Raw genomic sequence first — 14754 nt, forward strand, 5'->3', positions numbered from 1 at the left:
GAAGAGCAAACAATAAAAAGAAAGACATTTAAAAATTTATGTTGCCCAATTAGAATTTTTACACATGTAGCCAAATTCAAAAGATAAGACTAAAGCAGTAGAAATTTTGGGCATGTACTATTTTCCTAACTCACAAAGATACCATCATTTTTACTTATTTTGCCTTCATCAGGTATTTCTTCCAAAATCCACTACGTATACACACTGTTCAGATTTATACAGACGAAAAAACTCTGTGTTCATTGTTGTTATTACTGCTGCTGCTGTCAGTAGCAGTATTTAGTTGATAATTGTTATGCTCAATTGGTGTAACTGGATTTTTCTGAAAACAATTTGATCCCTTTAGACGATCAGTTTCTAGAAGGATCAGAGCATTGACAACTGAGAATCAACAGAATCTGAATATAGATCAAAAGTAAATACGAGGTATAGTTTTGAGGAATACATCAACATTTCGTTATAAGGAAACAAAAGGGAGAAATCATGAGAAGCAAATGACTCAGCCTTTTGTTCCACTCGCTTTGACCTACCACATGCCCATCGGATGACAGCAGTGCCACAAAAGCAGGAAAAGAGGATGGGAAGGTAGCAGGATGCAAAGGAAAGAGGAAGACATCTGAACTGAGCCCCCTCCATGTATATTTATGCAAAGTTCAAAATCACACAAAGCTAACTGATAGCATTAATGTCAGGACAGTGTAAGGAGAGAGGATTCAAATGCACATAATCTGCGTTCTTACAGTGCCACACCCAGTCACGTTAAGAAGGGACCCCTGTATGAGAGGGTGGCACTGAGTAGCCGGCTTGCCCGTAGTGAGACTGGCTGGGCTATTTCCTTACCACCACCACTCTTTCATACCCCTAGGGATGCTCCTTTAATTGGTACCTTTGGGTCCTTTCTTTTAGGCTTGTCTGATTCTCCAGAGAAGAATCATCCATCTCCAGACTAGGGATTCTGGGATCCAGGAGCTGAGTGGGGAAGAGGGTTAAGGATCTTCCCCTGCTTTCAGAAAGGCACCGCTGTTCGGAACCTGCACCTAGTGTCCCTGCATCCAGATTCCCTCCAGTTCAGCCTCTCCAGAGTAACCCTTCAGTCATTTGCTGGGAATGGGGAGGAGAATCTGGCTGCCTGGTTTGGGGGGACTGAGTAGGCTCAGGAGCTCCAGCTACTTCTTATACAGACTTTCCACCAAGTCTCCAAAGCACACTTACTTTGAAAACTACCTTTCGGAACCTTCTGGGAGAGAACGTGGTGTGAGCTGGCTACATCTGAACTGTCCTTGCTGCTGCTTAGGGTTCCGCTTTCTTTAATCAGCCAAGGTAGTGACCACCTTGTAGTTCATTTGCTTTCCCGTTTCCAAAACATCGATTCTGAGAGCTCCTCTCCATTTTGCTTTGTTCTTGTGGGTGTTATTTCTTTTCAGTAATTTTTGTGTGGTTTCAGAGATAAAGGAAGTAAACCTACACACGTGTTCAATTCTCACTATTTACTCAAAAGTAAGCAATTATTTCCTATTAAATTATTTCTCCCATTCTCCAGCAACTTCTGCTAATTTAAGCAATTTAATTTTCTTATACAAATACATCAATCCCCCGTTAGTGGGAAAGAATTCAGCAGAATCATCAGAAAACTAAATGGCGGTCGCCCTAACCTCAGCCAAGGTAAAGTGAGACAACCCCACATCAGTTTTCTTTCTCAGAATCAGCACCGACCACACTGGGAGGTCCTAGTGTGAAGCAAAACAGAAAGCAAAGTGCATTCTGGATCTTGGAATACTGAATACAAAAGTCAAATGAATGCCTCGAAGTCATCAATTTCACCCAATGAACATGTACACAAATCTCAGAAGAAAAATCAGCACCACAACTCAAGGTCGAGCAAAGCTGAATGTCTGGCATGATGCTCTTCTCTCAATGCCCAGTTCTGTCACCTTTTCTCCCCTGACTTCTGTTTCCAGGGCACTAGGATGTCCTTATCTCCATTATTTCCAGTTATGTACAGAGCAGTTCTGACATCTCACTAGATCTCAAATTCAATCTAGTCAAAACCAATCACATCCTCATTGACCTCCACTTTCCCCTATAAGAGAGTTCTCTTCTCACCTTCCCCATTTTGTCTAACCTTTTGGAATTTTCTTAAATTCTTCCTCTCCTTTATCTACTTTATGCAACTTACCAGCAAGTCATTTTATTCATTCCTTTACAATGTCTCTTTGGTACTAATGGCGGTGTTACTTTTAATAGTGGAAATTTGGGGACAGTTTTAATGTCCCAAAGTGGGAAGAAGGTTAAGTAAACAATGGTTTATCTACATAATGGGCTATTAGGCAGACATCAGATGATGTTTTTAAAAGATATTTAATTAAAAGAAAGCATGCTTACATCATAATCTAAAGAAAACTTTTAATCCAAAATTAAATATACAGTAAGATTAGGGAAAAAAATTAACAAGGGGAAGCAGCAAAAGGGCACAAGGAAATTTTCTTAGGCGACAGCAGTGTTCTAGATATAGGATTATGGTCGGATGAGTGTATAAAATTGTTAACTTCATTGAACGTTCACTGCCTAAGACCTTTTCTTAAAATTGTATAGCATATAAGCATGTTCAAAAGTTTTTAAGGGAAAAACCTCATTTTAAAAAACTGACTTGGAGAAAATTGGCCAAAATGTGGACAATGATTGGATTTAAATAATGAAACTAAGGATAATTTTTTTTCTCTGGTTTCCAAAATTTCTTTGATGAGCACAGGAAAAAACAGGGAAGATGGAAGTTCCTTTCCATACTCTTCTCAATTTTTTCTTTCTTTTTTACCATCTGAAAAGATTAGGACAACAGCCCTCTGCCATTGGCCATCCAGAGTTAAATCTGCCAGCCTAACACCTCCATAAAGGAGCTGGCAGAAAACTTTCTTTGTGCGGCACGAGAAAGAAAAATAAAAATATCATTTACATTTCACCTCCTACTCAAACATCTCAGCAACTCTCTGCTTATTGTCTACAAAATTAAGTCTAACCTCTGCTACTCAGCTTGCCAAGACCTCTGTAATCTAGAGCCCTCCCTGCCTCTGCACCTGATTACCCACAAATTCCAACCATGAACGCTCCACTTCCATTCGGTTTCTATTTCAAGACAAAACTGTGCTCAAAGTGAGAGGCAACTTTCTACCTGCTGAAGCGGTTGACAGTAATGTTAAATTCATTCTCTCTAGAGTCCATTATCCCCACACAAACCATCACAGGGGAATATTTCACACAGAGAGACAACTTTATTGTACTGTCTCCAAAATTGGAAATGTAGCAGTGAATCCAAAAGTGAAGATTGTTGATATTAAATCTTGGAATCCAAAAATAGAGGTGTAAACACTGCAATAGTCATAGTGCTTACTGTGTATAAATACAGAGCAGGCCGTCGTACTGCTGGCGTTCCCAGTCCCACACACAGACAAGCTGCAGGATACCAGGTTTTTGCTAAATTTCATTATGCAGGGACTGCAGGTCCTACATCCCTGAAAGGTACCAAAACTGGTAGATTAAGTGACTTCTGTAAGAACCAAAGTGCACAAATTGCTAAAACAGCAAAAACACGGGGCTTTACTGAAAACACATGAGGTCTGACCTCTGCTTTGGACACTTTATGGTTCAAAATCAGCTAATGCTAAAAGAAAAATTAAATGTCTTGAATTTTGAATTAAAAAAAAAAAACAACCTCAGAACATCTGAGGCTCCCCATGTAGCGTTTCTGGCTATTGAGTATATGTTCTTATTTAAAACCACTGAAAATAAACAGGAAACTGCCCAAACTGTCACTGTCCCTTACTCTGTGTCCATGTCTCTGTCTGTGACCCATTCATTAGTAAAACAAAGCCCTGAGCTAGTAGGTGAGCAATGAAAACAAAAACACACCTGACCTACATCTGACCAGAGAGTAACAACACTCTTTACCAGAAACTACTGCTTCATAACGAATTGAGTAAGATTGGCCACTCCAGACAGACAACCCTCCCTCCCCTGCCTCACTGAGGGGCACCAGCCTCATCCTGGGGTTGGGGAGGAAGGAGTGTGGGTCTAAGTTCCTCAGAAAGAAGCCAAGAGACGGTTCTAGGGGCAAGAACCACCCACCAACCCTGTTGGCTCCCATTTTAAATGTGCTTCTAAAGACCACTGCCTTCTAATTATTCTACTCTCTTTCCAGAAGAGGGCATAACAGACTCCCCACATGGTACCTAATGGAAGCACAAACACAAAACTCAATTTTCTAACACCTTATCTACTGTCTAAGCTTAACAAATTTTTTTAACTTCTAAGAGAAAGAGCCAAAAGTCCCACGAATGGAAGAGGCCAGCATTATTCCAGAATGTTCTACGAGTCTCAGCAAAGCCTTAACCTCTTCAGGAAGGGAAATTCCACGGTATTTCAAAGCAGCCCACATATTACCGAACACCATCTGCCCAGCCTCAATCCGCTTGTAATTTCTGAAGGGTCAGGAAACATCACACTCTCCAAAATACCTTGCTTATCCATTTTATTAAAAAAATAAACTTGCTCTCCAACTTACCAAATAGTTCTAACCAGACCGGTTTTTGTTCAGAAACATCCTCTCTTCTACGTGTCACCCCCACCCCTCACCTTCACCCCACCCCACCTCACCCCCACCCTCCCAGCACTGCTCCTCCCCTCCCCTGCCCGGGGACCTGCCTCCGCCTTAAGCCCTGGTCTTTCAAGTTCTCCCTCCTCCGCTGCCAGGCTAACCCCCACCTTTCTCTAGTCATCACTGTCTCTACACTTTTGCTCTACAGTCCCTTATCTTAGTCTCACTTTCCAGAGGCAACTTCCTCTGCAGAAGTCACTAGATAGCATATGTCTTCTTGTTTTCATCTGCAGATCAAGTTTGGCTTTTAATACTGGTCAGAAGCCAGCTACCTCCTGGAAATGACCTGCTCCTTGTCTTCTTGCCAAATTCTCGCCTCAAACGTTACTGTCTCTGAGAATTCCACAAGGAGGGCACTCATTTCCTCCGTTTTTTCCCTGCTAATAATACACCACTGCAGTGTAACCAGCTTTCTCCTTAGAGAACCAACCAATAAATTCTCTCTCTCATTTCTGACTCCCCTCAGCAGAGAGACGACTGAACCGTATAAACACCAAAGTGCTAGGCAGAGAGAAGACCCACTTACATATACTACAGCAATATTTCCCAATCACTGCATCATCCACTTTCTTGGTAGACTTTTCCAGTAGTATTGCTTACACCACCAACCATATTTTCAAGATTAAATTAAAAGGTGGGAGAAAAAAGAAATCAAAATTTGAATGTAATACTGTAACTTATCCTGCAAAACTCTGCTTGGGGGCATGGGGAATGGAGAAAGAGAAGGAATATTCTCATCACCATGAAATGATAGTATTGGATAGATCAGCGCTAGGCAAGTCACAGTTGTCAAACCATTTTAAGTATATTGAAAACTCTGAACAATCTGTAAAGCAGTTAAGCCAGAGGGACTACAGCTTGTAAGTGAAGCAAATAGCAATCACGAGTAGTTAACTGCTTCCTGAGTAAAAACCTACTCCTTAGAACGATTAAATTAAAACTAAACACAGTAAAATCCCTGTCAGATTCTTTCAAAGAGAATGTTTACGGGAGAGAAATGGTAAGTTATTAATACAGTGTGGATATTAATATGCAAGTCATATCTGGAAAACTTTTATGGCAGTTGAACTAAAAGGGCAGTGTATATATACATATATATTTATACACACACGGGCACGTGCAGATTTACAGGACCCCCTCAAGACTTGAAAATAAAATTTCCCAGACAGAATTAAAGTTAAAAATCAACAGTCAAAGATATAGAAAGTCACCTTAAAGAGACAAAAAACTTTCAGGCTAGCAAGACTTCACTGTGAGCAGAAAAACGGATTAATCCATTCAAAGGAAGGTAAGTCTGGCAGAGGCGGCCAAGGTGGTGACATGAATAATGGCAACAACAATGACATCACAATCATCTTATGAGGTTAGAGTGGTTAATAAGCTGAAGAAGAGTAAGACTCGTCCAAGATCACACAGCTAAGTAAGTGACCCAGGTCATTCTGTCTATACCGGCGACCTGGGAAGGACCACAAAAAGGAAAAACAGGCTGTACAAACATCAGTGCTTCCAAAGATTAGAGGCCATCAAAGAGACAGAGGGACCTCTAAATCATCTAACTCCCTTGCTCCAAATCCAGGCTAACCAAGCAATGTAAGGATCCTTTTGGCTGCTGATACAGCTCGCCTGCTTCTAATGATGGGGGAGAGAGAGAAGTGGCATTGGGGGGAGGGAGGGTTGGCACGGGGTGGGGGGGCACTCATGAACTCAGGGGATACAGTCATCTCCAGGACTGTAGTCTGGGTGGAAGAGAGGAGAGTTTTGAACTACACGGCTTTCCTCCTGAGTGCATCCTCACCCCGAGTCACCGCACACTCTTACCTACTGGGAAGGAGTGGTAGGGCGGGGGAAAATGTTAAGAAGCACTGTTAAGACTCAGAGACATAGAGAACAAACTTCTGGTTACCAGGGAGTAAAGGGGGTGGGAAGGGATAAACTGGGAATTTGAAATTTGCGCCTCCCGGGGCGTGATGGAAATGTTAGCTATCTAGATTGCGGTGGTGGTTTCATGGGTGTATACATCTACCAAAATTCATCAAATTGTACATCTGAAATATGAGTAGTTTACAGGAATCATATTATAATAAAGGTACTTTAAAAAGAAGCACTGTTAATTTGAGAATAACACAAAGGCAATGTAATTATTACATAGGATAGTGAGGTGCTGGGGGGTGAGGAGGGAGTAAAAGGAAAGCTGGTTCCTAAGCAGAAATGAACATCTAACCCCAAAGCCTATTATTTGGCAAAATAATAAGCAATCAAAAGGTACATGGAAAGCATTATCAAAGGCCTTACTACCTATTTAGAGGAGCCCAAGGAAAAGAACATAGCACAGAGGCAGAAGTCCAAATTTAGAGATTTTTAGTCCTCATTCCTATTAGAAAGACTGATGCCAGGAGAGCATTACGGCACAGCAGACAAGAGGATAGGCTCTGGAGGTTCAAATTGCAGTTCTGCCAGTCACCCAGATGAGGAGCTTTGGGCAAGCTTCTTAATCTCCCTCCACTTCTTTACATCATCTATAAAATAGTATGTAACAATACTGTAACAATATAATACAGTATATAATAATTATATCATACATAATAATATTGTGAAGACAATCAACTCACACGGTAACTGCTGCAGATTATTATGCTGCTAACAATGGAAGGTGTCCAGATGCTGGCATTCTTCTTCCATCAGTACACACCTTTATGAAGAACCTCTAAGGATCAAGTCCTCAACCACAACTCCAAATTGTGTAACCATTATAACAACCTATCAAAACTGACACAAGATAAAACAAAAAGTCTAAATAGTCAGACATGTATTTTAAAAACTGAATTCACTGCCAGAAACCTTCCCAGGGAGAAAACTCCAGGCCCAGACGGTTTCATTGGTGAACTCATTCTAACAACTTCATCTTTCACCTTTAGCTATTCCCATAAATGGGAAGAGCCTGCTCCTTTCCAATCTCGGTGTTACATTTTCCAACAGAGCAGCATCTAGCAGACACTGCACATGTAAAATTGAGCTTAAACCATTTTGGAGTCAGATTATGTCTTTGAAAATTTAATCAAAAGCTACAGATCTCCCACAAAAATAGGCAAAACATACACAATTTTGCAGTCAACATAAGGATGTCCACCGACCCCCATGAAACCAATCTATGATCACCAAAAGATGCTAAACAAATACTGTTAAATGGGCATTAACTGAAGTAGCTCAGAGTGATTGTTTAAGGAAAGGACAGAGTGCCCACCAGTTTCTCTACCCTCTGATAAATTTCAAATGGTAACAATCTGTTCCTAACCTTGAGCAGTGAATTCTTCCTGATCTCATTCTAAAAATATTTTTTGGTGATCATCATAATCTTAAATTCTTTTTGAAGTACCAAGGAATTATTTACTATCTAAGTTAATTCTTAGGTGCTATCTTTTAGACTTTTACTAGCCTTAAAAATCTCCCAACAAGTTCACTTCCTAAATGCCTTTCCCAGATATCACTCAATTCTCGCTCATTATTTATATTTCCAATATTGTAAGAACCCACCTTTCCCCATCATACCCTCAATGGCTCACACCTGCAGATCTTATCTGCCTTGGGTCTAAAGAGTTAACTTCAAGGCAAATTCTGGCTAGATGTATAGTCATATTCCTTATTAGATGCAGGAAGATGAAAAATGGAAATTTCACATTTCCCCTGGTAGTTATCATTCCCAAGGCTACTTTCAGATAGCTGTTATTTTATGAAAAAAAAAAAAAAATCTTCATCCTACAGCCAACAGAGGATGTAGGGAAGTTAAAAAAGCACTCCTAAGAGTCTGGGCAGGCAGACTCTGAAACCTTTAATTTTTACTTCATATTTTTCTACAAAACCAAATTATTCTATTAAGAGGCTAACCAGAGCTGTGATTTCCAGTTAAATCACAGAATGCCTAAAAGATAAAGCACTTAGATAACCAAGTGACAGGGTATAATTTGAGAGTGGGAAAAAACAAAGCTAATGTGTGGCCGAGACACAATTTAAAGGACTCAAGGAAAGATTTCTATTGAAAAGAAAAAAAAATTGTTCAACACATCTTATCTTAAAACCACGTTAGCCTTGGAAAATCCTATATTCTATAATTTGAGACATACAGAGATTTAACCACAGATTAGGTAGGAGTGAGACAGACTTCAAAGCCAAGAGAAGCCAGATAAAAGACAAAATAAGAAAATAACAAAAGCAAATGACCAGTGTGACAAGATGTACTTTGTGCAGGAGAGAAGAGAGAGGATTTTACTCTAATGAGGGCAGTACACCCAAGAGTCCACCACAGTATGTGCAATCATTATTCAGAGCCATCATTTTAACTTCCTCGTATTTCATGTACTCCTCATCCCACCAGCTCCCCCTAAACCACTGCACTGAAGCACAGTGATTCCCTGGTACCACCTGGGCTCCCATCATTGTTCTTTTTCTCCCCTGCCCTACTCTCATGCTGATAATTACCAACCTCCGTCTCCAACTTCCCCATCCAGGACTCCTACAACCTCAAAGTTAACACATCAAAATTCAACTCAGCTTCCACCCCAAACCTGCTTTCCCTCCTGCTGTACCTTTCACGAATAGCACCATGACTATCTAATTCCCAAAGCTACCCTAGACTCCTTTCTCTCTCACTCCAAACATCAAAGCGTTAAGTGGCTTCAATTTGACCTCCCAGTGAGTCCTAAATGCCATCCTCGCCTCACTGTCTCTACTTCCACCCGGTGCTTGGCTGAGGCCCTCTACAACTTCTCTAATACAACAGACCCTCATCAATTCCTCTCTGCCTTCAATTTCAGACCCCTCCCATCTATCTGGCCCACTGCCATGACAACACAAATCTGACCATTCCACTCCCCTGCTTACAACTTTTCAATGGTTATCCACTGTCTGTAAGGTTCTTTTAGGATCTTCTGGTCCATAGCTACATCTTCAACTGCCATCACTCACCTCCTCTCACACCCCAACACACATACACACACTTAATGCTGTAACAACACAGCACTGTTTGTGTTCCTCTGAATATACTATGTGGTCTGGGAATTCCTTTGCATCGTGTATTTCTCTTTCATTTCAACACTATTTCAGCCACTAGAAAACATGTATTCACCTTTGAATATCCTCACTTTGTAAAACCTTCCTTGACCACCCCTACCATCCTCGGATTAATCCCCCTTTCTCTCTACCCCTTCCTTGCCTTCTGCCTGCTTCTGTTAATGCACAGATGACATTATTTTATTATTTGTTCATATGAGTATCCTCTCTACCTGACTGTGAGTTTGTTGACAGAGCAGCACCCTGTCTTTTTTTAATCATCAAAATATAAAAGCGTGGCTCTAAACCACTCCACACATTACCTGAAATTAGTGAAAACAATGTCTTCACCCACAAGATTTCATCTCACATTTGAACTATCCCCAAAAGAGATGTTTTTGAAAAGGAAAATGTGTGAACATAAAGAGTATAAAATACAGAGTCTGCGTTCAGGTTAAAAGAAAAAAAATTAACCCAAGACTCCTTGGGGAGCCAGAAACTCTAAGAAATCTTTCAAATGGATGCATGGCAGCAGAAACAGAAAGAAAACATGAGCATAATGTGGTAAAAATACTGCCTCAAGGACAGAAGCCTGACACTCAAGACGATACAAGGCAAAATGTGCCAAACCCTAAGGAACTCACAGTCCTGGGTCTCGTTTCTCCATCAGATATGACACCATGAGAAAGAAACACACTGAAGACACCACTCACAAAGTAGAAGCAACTACTTTGGACAATGTTTTGGAAACTTAAGAGGAGCAGAATCCATTCTAAATCTCTTAGACTGTGTTGATCAAAAGAGTTGGTAGTTTTCAGAGCTGGAAGGATGTGAGAGATCACCACCAACTCCTTCCATTTACAAGAGGAGAAACTGGGGCTTAGAGAGGAACTGACTTACCCCAGATTTCACCCCTAGTTAAGTGGCAGATGAGAAGTGAGGACAGTGGCTTCTGCTTTCTCTATCTGGGGCTCTTTCCACTACCCCATTACCCTTCTGCAGGTGAGCTGGGTGCTATATTGTTTTATTTTGCTTACACAGAAATAGTTATTTTTCTTTCTTAATTCTAGCACTCTGTAGGTGGTTATCCAGAATTCATTTAAATGCTGAAAATGGTTTCCACAATTCATAGATTACTTTCATCTGTCACTCTTTTCTTACCCTAACAAAAGTAGCAACTCTCAAAGCCTAGGTCCACCAGGTTGCATCGAAGGCTTTTGGTAATAATGCTGACATCCGAACGTGCCAGCTTCAGACATCACTCGTCCTGGTTTGTAAAACCTGGCTATCGCTTTACTGACATTTCATTAAAAGTACTACCATTTCCCTCACTAATCCTAGTGAAGCAGTTTCACTTTACAGTAATAAGAAAGAAGAATAGGCGAGGATAGGGACTATTCAACAGACAGTATTGGAACGACAAAATCTGAGGACCACTGATGCAATGGGAACATAACACATTTAGCTGACAGGGCATTTTAAGTCCACAAACAGGAATACTAGTTTCCTCCCCCAATGATTATAAAGTCAAGTATCTAAAAACAAAATCATTAAAATATAATAATAATATTGATATAATAAAAATGATGATAATGATGAAATGCTTGCCATACGTTAGGGACTATTCTAAGAGCTCTACATACACTACCGCCAATCCTCATAAAATACCCAAAAGGAAGCTACAATACAGATGAGGAAAGTGAGCAGTAGGATTTCTATATAAAGGGGGCTCACAGATGGCAAAACAGAAGGGAGTAGTGGGCAAGAGGGGACTTGGTTCCAATCTCCCTTGTAGAGGGGTAAATCCCTGTTTACGAGATTGTATGTGTATTCGAGGTGGTGAGAACCTTGATGGACAAAGCACAACAATTTTCCTCGGGTGGACTACTGACGGAACAGGGTAGGAGGGACTGTGGCCACCCTTTCCCCAATCCTACATACCTCTTAGCATTTCACAAAAACTGAGACCCCCAAAGATGGAGGGTTCTGTCTAAGGTGATGGAGCAAGTAAGTGTGGCCAGAGCTGGCATCTGAACCCAGCTTTGTGTGGTTCCAAAGCCCTTTCTCTTTCTACTCTACCAACTACTTCCTTCTCTGTAAATGCCATAATGCCTAAGAACCATGCAAAATTAGCAGTTAGCAATTTCACAATTCAGAAGATAAGAAAAATAAATTACACCTCTGAGAACCCTAAACTATCATCTAGAATGTCGATTTTCTAATGCCCTAGAATCTGCATGCTACAGATTCAACACCTCCTAAATGAGGCAGTACATTTTAAAACACACATTCACACACAAATGGTAGGAGTCTTTTTTTTTTTTTTTTTTTTTTTATTTCTGGTGTGGGTAGAGGGCCATGGGGGGAGGTGTTCAGGGAGAAGAGAAAATGGTCTCCTTTGAGAGACTAAAGCTGCTTTAGGACCTAGTTTGGTTCACAGGAATGAACAAATTTTTGGATTATGCCAAATACTGGGTTTAAAAACTGGATATAATCCAATGACATCCAGTATCTTCATCATAGAGAGCCTGAAATGCCCACATTTTAAGAGGGAATTCACTCATTCAACAATCTCTGGGTTAGGGAGGCATTACAGAGGCCACAGAGATGTGTATGCCACAGTTCCTGCTTAGGAGTACTTATAGTCTAGATGGGGAAAAAATCAGATAAACATGTGAAAGGATTAAACAGCAGCAAAGGAACAAATTCCAAAAGGGTGGGTTGCCAAGAAGTAGAGGAACTGAAAGAAGAAGAAAACTCTGGGCTTTTCAGGAAACAGTGGTAGCACTTTAAGCCAGATCTTGAAACGAAGGGGAGAATCAGAATTAGAGGCAGGAGGGGAGGGAGTACATGAAGGTCCAGAAACAGAGAAAAAGACAGGCTATTACGAAACAGATCCACAAATATACAGGTGTTCTCACACAAGGGCAAATTGATGTACATACGAGGATATTCATAGGGTCCTGGGGTTAAATAAATTATGGTACGTCCACACAATGAAATGCAGCTATAAAAATGAATGAGGCAGCTTTACAAGTACTGATGTATGTGATATATTGCTAAGTGAAAAAAGCAAGGGACAGAGAGGGTGTACAGTGTGCTACTCTTCGTGTGTTTACAAAAAACATTATTTATACATATATGCTTATATATGCTTCAATATTCATGGACTATCCATGGAAAGACACAGAAGAAAGTGATCAACGGTGGATATCTTTGTTGGCTGGGACACGAGGAGGTTAAAACCAAAGGACCATGCTCTGCAGAAGGCAGGTGGACTAGAGAAGATCCTAAGTATCAGGGTAAGAGGTTCAGAGAGCATGCAAACTCTAGAGCAGGGGTTCTCAACAGTGGCATTATTGACATTTGGGCCAGATTAATTCTTTGTTGTAGGGCTGCCTTGTACCTCTACGATGTTTAACAGCATTCCTGGCCTCTACCCACTAGATGCTGGTAGCACCCCCTTCCCACCCCTGGTTCTGACTACCAAAACTGTCTCCGGACAGTGCCATGCTGCCCTAGGAGGGAAAATTGCCCCTGGTTGAGAACCACTGCTCACAAGCCACAGTGTTAACAATTAACCCTACAAAACACTGTTTTATATTCCTATAAATTAACAAATGCAATATACACTCCAACATGGGGCTGAGAAATATACTAGATGTTGTTTTGAAATGACCATCTATCTGTCATAGTTTCTCAAGTTGTGATAATTCAGGTCCCTTCCCAAATCTGAACTATTCATTTTTAACCATCTCTTCTCCAACACAGATGTCTCTTTTCTGTACGTGTTGAATGCAAGTGACAAAAGTTAAACAGAAAAGCTAGGGAGATATTCATCAGTACACAGAGAGTGGGCCAGTGGGCTTTGCAATGACGCACTGACCCCCTTGGACCTCTGCAGCACGATTTCACAAGTTAGTAGGCCAGCCCCATCTCCTCCAAATAGCGTGGGCCCCTAGCCCAAGATCTTCTAGGATGCCAAGGAAGGCAACCTTCCCACAGAAACCTAACAGAAAACCATATTTTGGCTCAGCTTTTGAAAAGCTAATATAATTATTGATACAATAAGAACATAATTACTTGTATTATATTAATAATGTTTTTCCTCATAACTCTTAACGACCACACAAAGTACAAGACGCTATACAAAAATAATGAAAGACATCACTCCCAATTTTAAGTTTATAAAGTGGATGATTAGTTTATCAAGCCAAGAGAGGCTTTCTCTAGATTCTACAAATTGAAATTAATATTAAGCTTAAAGCCATTTCTAATATACCACAACGAATAGAGGAAAAGAAAAAAATCAAGACATCCAACAGGCTTGCATATTTTTCAAACACCAATCTAAAACTTTTGTTGAGTCTCCTATGTCTTTTCTTTTCCCAGTGCCAGAAATCCAGTAACACCCTGGCAATCTCGGCTTCATATTTTGAAGTCATTGATTCCTCCAATACTGTTGTTGGTGAAAAGTTCTGGATTTCATTCTCATGAAAGCATACTCTTCAAATTCTAGTATTGTGCCGACTACTTCCGCTTAGCTCTCAGAAGGTTGGCTCTCATTGGTGGAGGTGACCTCCAGTGACCTGACTCTGCAATCAGTACACCTGTGAGTCCCTAGGGAAGGCGCTTAAAAGTGTCCGCGGCGAAAAAAAGAAACTCACCATTCTAACTACTTCGGGGTAAGTCTGTTCTGTCAAACAGCCTCTGCTTATTGTAATGTAGTCCACCAGTTCATTAAGAGTGGAGCGCTTGTATTCTTTCATTTTAAGATCAGATAGCGTGTCCATGAAGTCAAAAATGACACAGCACTGCTGAAGTTTCTTTAGGAACAGTTCAGGCTGCTCTGAGGATGGAACGTCTAAGAAAAAAAAAGGAAATGGTGTAAGTCTGTCATCAATTTCTAGGTAACAGGAATTCTCTGCGAAAGTTACTTCAAAAGCAAGCTCAAAAAAATAAGAATTCACATGACAACAGTGTTCTTTTTAACAGTTACACATGGGCAGGAGGGGATACCACACCCACTGCTTCAGAGACCTTGCCTTTGGAAACTACATGGT

At 40.7% G+C, this 14754-nt stretch overlaps 1 protein-coding gene across 3 annotated transcripts in view; it reads right to left on the reverse strand.

Annotated features, from left to right (window-relative positions):
• The window catches only part of PPP2R5E (protein phosphatase 2 regulatory subunit B'epsilon), a 127839-nt gene that overhangs the window by 44710 nt on the left and 68375 nt on the right, over positions 1–14754 (reverse strand). For all 3 annotated transcript variants that reach the window (XM_032482154.1, XM_032482155.1, XM_032482156.1), the window contains exon 3: positions 14359–14555. In XM_032482154.1, the coding sequence (XP_032338045.1) occupies positions 14359–14555 (197 nt within the window). The remainder of the gene's footprint in view (positions 1–14358; positions 14556–14754) is intronic.

Source organism: Camelus ferus, chromosome 6 (assembly GCF_009834535.1).
Source record: "Camelus ferus isolate YT-003-E chromosome 6, BCGSAC_Cfer_1.0, whole genome shotgun sequence".
Lineage (NCBI taxonomy): Eukaryota > Metazoa > Chordata > Mammalia > Artiodactyla > Camelidae > Camelus > Camelus ferus.